Source organism: Taurulus bubalis (assembly GCF_910589615.1).
Source record: "Taurulus bubalis genome assembly, chromosome: 20".
Classification (NCBI taxonomy): domain Eukaryota; kingdom Metazoa; phylum Chordata; class Actinopteri; order Perciformes; family Cottidae; genus Taurulus; species Taurulus bubalis.
Genome location: NC_136608.1, coordinates 4,100,096 through 4,111,422, shown reverse-complemented (window position 1 = coordinate 4,111,422; position 11,327 = coordinate 4,100,096). Strand labels below are relative to the sequence as shown.

Genomic DNA, 11,327 nt, shown 5'->3' with positions numbered 1-11,327 from the left:
TAGCAGCACAGGAAGAAATAGAGCTCAGTGGTATCTGCTTGTGTGATAGTAAACGTGGTCACAGAGCTGCTGGCAGCTGTGAATGAGGGTAGAGAAGTTCACAAGTCATATCTTAGAAAGAGGTCTAGAAAGTGGTATCAGGTCCTGGGACAGTAAAAACGCCAGGTGCTACAGAGCTAGTGATTGCTAGGAATGACGGTAGACAAGTTCTATGTGTACAGTAAAGTGTCTGATTGGAGCACATTTTCTCCACACTTTTTGTATGCGTTGAATCTGCAAAGCATGGCATGTGCTTTGAACTTGGCTGTGTTTCAGCAACCAGGTTTTATTCAGCTCCAACCTCCTCCACCTCTTAGCCCATTTTTAGAGTTACATCAGGTTCATACTAGATGTGCTTTGTCAATTGTTGCGTGAGCAGAAGCCTGGCTGTTCACAGCAGAAGGCCAAGACGAGAGTCTGATCCTTTGCTGTTTTCTATCGAGCTAATCTGTCCCACTCTGTGTGTGTGTGTGTGTGTGTGTGTGTGTGTGTGTCTGTATGTGTGTGTGTGTGTGTGTGGGTGCGTGCGTGCGTGCATGTGTCTGTTTAGACTTACAAATATGTGGAATAAGCAGGTAATTTAAAAACCACAAGGCTATTAAGATTAAATGTAGTGGATGGATTTTTAAAACTTGATCATGTGGGGGCTTATCACTCCAGAGACCAGCAGGGAGAGAGTGGAGGGAAGTCAGAAGCATGTGTGGGATGTACATTTGATCATTTATCAGAACCAGATCATTTATATCATATATGATGCATCATTTATGTTGTTTATAGCAGTTCATCAGTGTGTTTCCAGACAGATTAGCTCACAGTATGCTGAGAAAATAGATTATAAACCGAAAGGGCCGAAGACGACCGAGAGCAGGCCACGGAACATCTTTGTGAACAGCCTAATTACATAAGAATATGATTCATATTTCTGCATAAAAGTTTAATCAGAGCTCCCACTGACGGGGTTTATTAAAAGACAGATTCATACCAGTATTTTATATTTTCACATGAATGCAATATTAGGAGTAAAATCATATAGAATTTAAATGTCTACCTTTTTTTAACTTCTTATATATAAGCAGAACACAGAATGTTATTTACAGAGCAACTTCAAAACACACAAACGGTAAATGGACCTGTACCTGTGTAGATCATTTATAGTCGTCCGTCCACTCAAAGCGCTTTAACGCTACATGTCATCATTCACCCATTCATACACTACTGGGAGGGGCTACGGTTCTACCTGCCCATCAGCAGTAACTAACATTCATACACACATTCATTATGCTAAACATAATGATAATTGATGACAACATGGCACAGCTAAGGGAGACATTTGTTTGTATGTGTAAATAACTACTGTTTCATATAAAGTAGTGAGTCAAACTTTAGATGAAGACTTGGACCTTTGAACTCTTGGTTGAACAGTTAATTATGACTCTGAAAAAGGTTCTGGTGTTAATATCACATGTTTATTACTAAATCAGTTTAGCATATGAACATGTACAGCATAACATAACTTGTGAAAAGAATGATTTGATGACAAACTGTGAGGTTTATTCAAATGTTAATGATGTAATGTAAAATAATAATGAACATGTAATACTTTGAAACGTTAACTTAAATACATTGAATACGTCTTTGGGCCTTATTCAAAATAAATCATTACAATGGAGATCAATGTGAGAGTATAACATGATGCCCGACTACCCAATAGTCTCTACGCTACTACAAAATTACTTTAATTGTCATTAATCCTGGTAAATAAAAACAGGGAATAGATTATAGTTCTGTGGATGAAATCATTTGTATTTCATATATTCCTCAGTGGGAGCTTCTGGAGGCTTCTTCTGTATTTTAGATGCCTGAGACAATCAGAATTTAAACAATCTCCCAATTTTTTTTCCTAATTGATTGATTCCTTGAACTATTGCTTTTCCGCCATCAACTACTAATTGACCAGCTTTTACCAGAGGATATAATGGATTAAACTCCTCAGCTTCCTCTCTGGCCGCTTCTTCATGCTTTGACTGCACCTGTTCTTTTCCTTCTCTCAGTTCTCTTTGATGCTGTTCCTTCATTGCATTCATCATGTTTGCCATCTCCTTTTCTTTCACCTCGCTATCTCTCTTTCTCTCTGCTTCTCTCTCCTCCCTCTCCCTCTTTCTCTCCTCATTCATACACTCCCTCTCCCTCTTCATTTCCTCCTGTCTCTCTTTCCTCTCCCTCTCTCTGTCAGCCTGGAGTCGTTTATTCATTTTGTTCATCTCTTTTTCATATTTTTCCTGTAGTTTCCTCTCCAGTTGCTCTTTCTCTTTGCGTATTTGTTCTTCTTTCTCTATCAGGATGTGTTGTTTCTTCTCTTCGACTGCCCTCTCTGCCTCTTGGAACATCTCAGTAGTGTAGTGGCGTCCTCCGTTCCTCTGGACTACATTTCTGATCTTCTGGAGCAGCTCAGTGACCTGAGAGCGATCCTTTAGCTTATTATTGAAGACATGGTATTGGCCATTACATCTGTCCACAAGTTCCTGCAGGTCTGAGCAACCCTCCAAGAAGTCCTCAATAGTGTCTTCAAGGAGGTCACCATGAGTAAAGAGGACCATGCTGTATCTGTCTGCAGCCTGGCCAAAGATTTCTTGAATTCTCTGCACGGTCTGCTTTTCCTCTTCAGTGTATCTGCCCAGCCTGATGACCACCAGGAACACATGGGGTCCAGGAGCAATGTAAGAAATGCACTGGGTCACATCTTTAGTGGTTTTATCCATGCCAAACCTGGTGTCAAACAGGCCCGGGGTGTCGATAACAGCAACCTTTTGCCCGTCCACTGTAGCTTTGCCCTTGGAACAGTCTACAGTCATAGACGTTCCACTGAACTTTGATTCAAAGCACTGTCGTCCCAGGATGGTGTTTCCAGTGGCACTCTTCCCAATCCCAGTCTTCCCCACCATCACTATCCTCATTTCCTCATCATTGTTTCTGCTGCTTCCTGTGTAGAAGAAAGAGTGGCACTGAATAAGAATATACATCAGGTTGTACACACATTGTTCTCAGAGCAACTTGTACAGATATAAAAGCATATAAGCATCCATTCTGCTGCTTTGACAGAGCCAAACAGTTACATTTGTTGAGGTTCCAATTTACAACTTTTCTTGCAAACTTTCATTTGAGACAAATGAATGTTCTCATCAGGATTTCTCTCCCTGATCTAATGTGGCTTACATTCATAATGTTCAGTTCACCACTTACATGAAAAGGCAGCAGGGCTTTTAAACTACTCCCTCTGTCAGCTTAAAGTGGAACTGCACTCTGTCACTGACATATTTCTTTAAGTGTGTCTAAGATTTTAACAATACATATTTTTCTTGATGAAATCAAAATGTAAATAATAAAGCAGTTTGTCAGTCGCATCACTTAATACATCAAAGACAAGGTTCAACTGAACCTCCCTCCCAACAGTACAATGACAAAAACAGAACAAATTAACTTCAGACTCACACATTTAAGCACAAAAACTACTTTCATCTGACAAACTATCATTTATTTTACATTTTTATAGTGATCAACACATCATGATTTTAAAGGAAAATAAGTATTCCATCATTTGTAATCAGGTTACAGTCTTGCTACTAAAGTCAGAAAAACTAGATCATGTATTAGCAGTTCTACCCAGTAAGTCTAATAAAGTATTAGTTTATAGGAGCACAGAGGAACATATCATGAAAGTAGATTCAGCAGTGAGTACTGCCATATCACCATACAATCACTGTACTTTAAAACATGGATACAGGTTCTGACTTACCAAAGTTTCTGGCCATGTTTGGGTTAAAGAGTGGAGAAGATCCTGCAGCTGAAGTTCAGACGGTTCAGAGTGTGTCTCCTGCAGCTCTGGTAGAACGACCTTATATGCACTAAACCACGCCCACAAATAGAAAGTGAAACTATATAACTATAACTGTATAAGTACAAGTGAGAATATATACCAAATACATTATACAGTCGAATCATTTTGGATGAGTATATGTACTCTAACAAAGAAAGCAAGAGACATTAGTTATTCTAGATGAATTAATCAATATAGTCTTACTATTAGCTTAAACATATCACACAAGCTTTGTCACTCGACACATTCAGTTATTACTAGAGCTTTAGGTAATATACATTTTCAGTACTTTCAAATGTTTTGAACGTTGAGCCCTTTAAAAACACGTACATGACCCCATTTTGAAAATACGGATAAAAAAAACAATAATTTGACAATCATTTAATCTCGATGACCACATGCAGAAAGTCCCTGTGTTACATGGACCTTAAACGCTGCTCTCCCCCTCCCTCCTCCATTTACAAGAAATGGCAGCACTTCTTCAGAGCAGCACACAGCTCCCCCTCCCCTTCAGTAAACACAGGAAAAGGCAGCAGTTATATTTTTGTTAGCTCCGCCTAACAAATGAAAATGGAGCTGCACGGGTAAATAGGCTCGTTCGTTAGAGCTGCGCCTCGCATGGACTCCAGACGAGAGCAGCGGCCGCAGCAGGAGGCGTTGACAAAAAACTGCAATCAAGTCGGACAGTTATCAGCTGCCTTCAAAGTAAACACAGGAAGTCACAGAAAAAAGTACTTCCTGTTAGTTCCGAATCAGAGTAATTTGCCAAAGCAGAAACTATTTAGCAGTTAATGTGTCTCTCCACTGTATTTTATGGTAACACCTCTTTAGATTCAAGTGCTAATATGTTGTAACATTACAACATAAACTACCCTTCACCTGCTAACCCCCTGACTCATTCCGTTGCAACTTCTCCAGTTTTCTTTTGTACCAAACAATTTCTGTTTGTTTGTTCTGTTTGACTCTGCCCTATATAAAGTGTCTTTGAGTGTTTAGAAAAGCACTATATCAAATTAAAGTTTTATTATTATTATTATTATTGTGTCTCTCCACTGTATTTTATGGTAATGGTTCTTTAGATTTAAGTGCTAATATGTTGTAACATTTGTGATACCAATAGGGACCAAAGGGGGAAACAACTCTGCGTTTGAAAAGACCTTAAAAGAAATGACGCTGTAAGTAAGTACTTTGCTTACATATTTACTTCATTATGCACATGGCCAGCTGCTTTAAGAGAATGTCACATTCTCAATATGAGGATATTAGCTTTGTTTTAGTAACTCAGTTTTAAATCCATATGCAATTACTCTATATAATCACCTATATTTACCTACACAGAAGAGGCATGTCATTTGATATCGTGATGAAAGACTTGCCTCACAATTGTGTCTGTCATTAAATAAAGCTAAAATGAATACATTTAAAAAAAATACAAACCTGTAAAATAAAACATAAGTGATACATTTCTGAATGAATGAATTGATGAAATGAATGAGTTACTCTTATGAAAGTAAGTCAGGCATAATGCTCCACATGGCAGCAAAAGAGTCTGCTGTTTATCAGACTTGAGCTGCTATTTCCTCTCCCCCTGCAGAACTCCACCCTTCACCCGCTGCTCTCCCCTCCCGCCACCATTTACAAGAAATGTCAGCAGACTGCAGGAAATAGTTCCTAACAGCTCCCCCTGTGGACTGAAGCTGGAAACAAACACAACTGTTAACAGTGTTGTGTCACGACCAACTTTTGTTGTGTGCTGAGGACGTATCATGACTTGGTACTTGACCTGAGTGGGGCTCAGCTTAACTCTGGTCTGACCCCCTTCAAAGGGGTAGAAGTCTCTCATGATCTCATGATTCATGATGGCAGGACTTCTACACTGCAGGCGGATAAATAAGGGAGTAGCAGCACAGGAAGAAATAGATCTCAGTGGTATCTGCTTGTGTGATAGTAAACGTGGTCACAGAGCTGCTGGCAGCTGTGAATGAGGGTAGAGAAGTTCACAAGTCATATCTTAGAAAGAGGTCTAGAAAGTGGTATCAGGTCCTGGGACAGTAAAAACGCCAGGTGCTACAGAGCTAGTGATTGCTAGGAATGACGGTAGACAAGTTCTATGTGTACAGTAAAGTGTCTGATTGGAGCACATTTTCTCCACACTTTTTGTATGCGTTGAATCTGCAAAGCATGGCATGTGCTTTGAACTTGGCTGTGTTTCAGCAACCAGGTTTTATTCAGCTCCAACCTCCTCCACCTCTTAGCCCATTTTTAGAGTTACATCAGGTTCATACTAGATGTGCTTTGTCAATTGTTGCGTGAGCAGAAGCCTGGCTGTTCACAGCAGAAGGCCAAGACGAGAGTCTGATCCTTTGCTGTTTTCTATCGAGCTAATCTGTCTCTCTCTGTGTGTGTGTGTGTGTGTGTGTCTGTATGTGTGTGTGTGTGTGTGTGGGTGCGTGCGTGCGTGCATGTGTCTGTATAGACTTACAAATATGTGGAATAAGCAGGTAATTTAAAAACCACAAGGCTATTAAGATTAAATGTAGTGGATGGATTTTTAAAACTTGATCATGTGGGGGCTTATCACTCCAGAGACCAGCAGGGAGAGAGTGGAGGGAAGTCAGAAGCATGTGTGGGATGTACATTTGATCATTTATCAGAACCAGATCATTTATATCATATACGATGCATCATTTATGTTGTTTATAGCAGTTCATCAGTGTGTTTCCAGACAGATTAGCTCACGGTAGGCTGAGAAAATAGATTATAAACCGAAAGGGCCGAAGACGACCGAGAGCAGGCCACGGAACATCTTTGTGAACAGCCTAATTACATAACAATATGATTCATATTTCTGCATAAAAGTTTAATCAGAGCTCCCACTGACGGGGTTTATTAAAAGACAGATTCATACCAGTATTTTATATTTTCACATGAATGCAATATTAGGAGTAAAATCATATAGAATTTAAATGTCTACCTTTTTTTAACTTCTTATATATAAGCAGAACACAGAATGTTATTTACAGAGCAACTTCAAAACACACAAACGGTAAATGGACCTGTACCTGTGTAGATCATTTATAGTCGTCCGTCCACTCAAAGCGCTTTAACGCTACATGTCATCATTCACCCATTCATACACTACTGGGAGGGGCTACGGTTCTACCTGCCCATCAGCAGTAACTAACATTCATACACACATTCATTATGCTAAACATAATGATAATTGATGACAACATGGCACAGCTAAGGGAGACATTTGTTTGTATGTGTAAATAACTACTGTTTCATATAAAGTAGTGAGTCAAACTTTAGATGAAGACTTGGACCTTTGAACTCTTGGTTGAACAGTTAATTATGACTCTGAAAAAGGTTCTGGTGTTAATATCACATGTTTATTACTAAATCAGTTTAGCATATGAACATGTACAGCATAACATAACTTGTGAAAAGAATGATTTGATGACAAACTGTGAGGTTTATTCAAATGTTAATGATATAATGTAAAATAATAATGAACATGTAATACTTTGAAACGTTAACTGACTCACTGAATACCTCTTTAGGCCTTATTAAAAGTAAATCTTTATAAAAAATATCAATCATCATATCAAATATATGTGAGAGTATAACATGATGCCCGACTACCCAATAGTCTCTAGCTCTACTTCAACAAAATTACTTTAATTGTCATTAATCCTGGTAAATAAAAACAGGGAATAGATTATAGTTCTGTGGATGAAATCATTTGTATTTCATATATTCCTCAGTGGGAGCTTCTGGAGGCTTCTTCTGTATTTTAGATGCCTGAGACAATCAGAATTTAAACAATCTCCCAATTTTTTTTCCTAATTGATTGATTCCTTGAACTATTGCTTTTCCGCCATCAACTACTAATTGACCAGCTTTTACCAGAGGATATAATGGATTAAACTCCTCAGCTTCCTCTCTGGCCGCTTCTTCATGCTTTGACTGCACCTGTTCTTTTCCTTCTCTCAGTTCTCTTTGATGCTGTTCCTTCATTGCATTCATCATGTTTGCCATCTCCTTTTCTTTCACCTCGCTATCTCTCTTTCTCTCTGCTTCTCTCTCCTCCCTCTCCCTCTTTCTCTCCTCATTCATACACTCCCTCTCCCTCTTCATTTCCTCCTGTCTCTCTTTCCTCTCTCTCTCTCTCTCAGCCTGGAGTCGTTTATTCATTTTGTTCATCTCTTTTTCATATTTTTCCTGTAGTTTCCTCTCCAGTTGCTCTTTCTCTTTGCGTATTTGTTCTTCTTTCTCTATCAGGATGCGTTGTTTCTCCTCTTCGATTGCCCTCTCTGCCTCTTGGAACATCTCAGTAGTGTAGTGGCGTCCTCCGTTCCTCTGGACTACATTTCTGATCTTCTGGAGCAGCTCAGTGACCTGAGAGCGATCCTTCAGCTTATTATTGAAGACATGGTATTGGCCATTACATCTGTCTACAAGTTCCTGCAGGTCTGAGCAACCCTCCAAGAAGTCCTCAATAGTGTCTTCAAGGAGGTCACCATGAGTAAAGAGGACCATGCTGTATCTGTCTGCAGCCTGGCCAAAGATTTCTTGAATTTTCTGCACTGTCTGCTTTTCCTCTTCAGTGTATCTGCCCAGCCTGATGACCACCATGAACACATGGGGTCCAGGAGCAATGTAAGAGATGCACTGGGTCACATCTTTAGTGGTTTTATCCATGCCAAACCTGGTGTCAAACAGGCCCGGGGTGTCGATAACAGCAACCTTTTGCCCGTCCACTGTAGCTTTGCCCTTGGAACAGTCTACAGTCATAGACGTTCCACTGAACTTTGATTCAAAGCACTGTCGTCCCAGGATGGTGTTTCCAGTGGCACTCTTCCCAATCCCAGTCTTCCCCACCATCACTATCCTCATTTCCTCATCATTGTTTCTGCTGCTTCCTGTGTAGAAGAAAGAGTGGCACTGAATAAGAATATACATCAGGTTGTACACACATTGTTCTCAGAGCAACTTGTACAGATATAAAAGCATATAAGCATCCATTCTGCTGCTTTGACAGAGCCAAACAGTTACATTTGTTGAGGTTCCAATTTACAACTTTTCTTGCAAACTTTCATTTGAGACAAATGAATGTTCTCATCAGGATTTCTCTCCCTGATCTAATGTGGCTTCCATTCATAATGTTCAGTTCACCACTTACATGAAAAGGCAGCAGGGCTTTTAAACTACTCCCTCTGTCAGCTTAAAGTGGAACTGCACTCTGTCACTGACATATTTCTTTAAGGGTGTCTAAGATTTTAACAATACACATTTTTCTTGATGAAATCAAAATGTAAATAATAAAGCAGTTTGTCAGTCGCATCACTTAATACATCAAAGACAAGGTTCAACTGAACCTCCCTCCCAACAGTACAATGACAAAAACAGAACAAATTAACTTCAGACTCACACATTTAAGCACAAAAACTACATTCATCTGACAAACTATCATTTATTTTACATTTTTATAGTGATCAACACATCATGATTTTAAAGGAAAATAAGTATTCCATCATTTGTAATCAGGTTACAGTCTTGCTACTAAAGTCAGAAAAACTAGATCATGTATTAGCAGTTCTACCCAGTAAGTCTAATAAAGTATTAGTTCATAGGAGCACAGAGGAACATATCATGAAAGTAGATTCAGCAGTGAGTACTGCCATATCACCATACAATCACTGTACTTTAAAACATGGATACAGGTTCTGACTTACCAAAGTTTCTGGCCATGTTTGGGCTAAAGAGTGGAGAAGATCCTGCAGCTGAAGTTCAGACGGTTCAGAGTGTGTCTCCTGCAGCTCTGGTAGAACGACCTTATATGCACTAAACCACGCCCACAAATAGAAAGTGAAACTAAAGCTTTTTATAGAGGTTTTCATTGTGGAAGGAATTTTTAACTGTATAAGTACAAGTGAGAACATATACCAAATACATTATACAGTCGAATCATTTTGGATGAGTATATGTACTCTAACAAAGAAAGCAAGAGACATTAGTTATTCTAGATGAATTAATCAATATAGTCTTACTATTAGCTTAAACATATCACACAAGCTTTGTCACTCGACACATTCAGTTATTACTAGAGCTTTAGGTAATATACATTTTCAGTACTTTCAAATGTTTTGAACGTTGAGCCCTTTAAAAACACGTACATGACCCCATTTTGAAAATACGGATAAAAAAAACAATAATTTGACAATCATTTAATCTCGATGACCACATGCAGAAAGTCCCTGTGTTACATGGACCTTAAACGCTGCTCTCCCCCTCCCTCCTCCATTTACAAGAAATGGCAGCACTTCTTCAGAGCAGCACACAGCTCCCCCTCCCCTTCAGTAAACACAGGAAAAGGCAGCAGTTATATTTTTGTTAGCTCCGCCTAACAAATGAAAATGGAGCTGCACGGGTAAATAGGCTCGTTCGTTAGAGCTGCGCCTCGCATGGACTCCAGACGAGAGCAGCGGCCGCAGCAGGAGGCGTTGACAAAAAACTGCAATCAAGTCGGACAGTTATCAGCTGCCTTCAAAGTAAACACAGGAAGTCACAGAAAAAAGTACTTCCTGTTAGTTCCGAATCAGAGTAATTTGCCAAAGCAGAAACTATTTAGCAGTTAATGTGTCTCTCCACTGTATTTTATGGTAACACCTCTTTAGATTCAAGTGCTAATATGTTGTAACATTACAACATAAACTACCCTTCACCTGCTAACCCCCTGACTCATTCCGTTGCAACTTCTCCAGTTTTCTTTTGTACCAAACAATTTCTGTTTGTTTGTTCTGTTTGACTCTGCCCTATATGAAGTGTCTTTGAGTGTTTAGAAAAGCACTATATCAAATTAAAGTTTTATTATTATTATTATTGTGTCTCTCCACTGTATTTTATGGTAATGGTTCTTTAGATTTAAGTGCTAATATGTTGTAACATTTGTGATACCAATAGGGACCAAAGGGGGAAACAACTCTGCGTTTGAAAAGACCTTAAAAGAAATGACGCTGTAAGTAAGTACTTTGCTTACATATTTACTTCATTATGCACATGGCCAGCTGCTTTAAGAGAATGTCACATTCTCAATATGAGGATATTAGCTTTGTTTTAGTAACTCAGTTTTAAATCCATATGCAATTACTCTATATAATCACCTATATTTACCTACACAGAAGAGGCATGTCATTTGATATCGTGATGAAAGACTTGCCTCACAATTGTGTCTGTCATTAAATAAAGCTAAAATGAATACATTTAAAAAAAATACAAACCTGTAAAATAAAACATAAGTGATACATTTCTGAATGAATGAATTGATGAAATGAATGAGTTACTCTTATGAAAGTAAGTCAGGCATAATGCTCCACATGGCAGCAAAAGAGTCTGCTGTTTATCAGACTTG

General features: G+C 39.0%; 2 protein-coding genes across 2 annotated transcripts; both read right to left on the bottom strand.

The window, feature by feature from the left end:
* Window positions 1-1,512: 1,512 nt before the first annotated feature.
* Window positions 1,513-2,993, bottom strand: LOC306752152 (GTPase IMAP family member 9-like; the record flags this gene model as incomplete). The annotated part of the gene is made up of 1 exon (XM_079235862.1): window positions 1,513-2,993. One exon carries the CDS (start codon window positions 2,991-2,993, stop codon window positions 1,908-1,910), a length of 1,086 nt encoding a protein of 361 aa, XP_079091988.1. The 3' UTR covers window positions 1,513-1,907.
* A 4,302-nt stretch (window positions 2,994-7,295) lies between these two features.
* On the bottom strand, window positions 7,296-9,747 carry LOC306752151 (GTPase IMAP family member 9-like). Its single transcript, XM_079235861.1, has 2 exons — window positions 9,652-9,747; window positions 7,296-8,838 (listed from the first exon to the last, which is right to left on the bottom strand). Exons 1-2 carry the CDS (start codon window positions 9,665-9,667, stop codon window positions 7,727-7,729), a joined length of 1,128 nt encoding a protein of 375 aa, XP_079091987.1. The 5' UTR covers window positions 9,668-9,747; the 3' UTR covers window positions 7,296-7,726.
* Window positions 9,748-11,327: the final 1,580 nt, after the last annotated feature.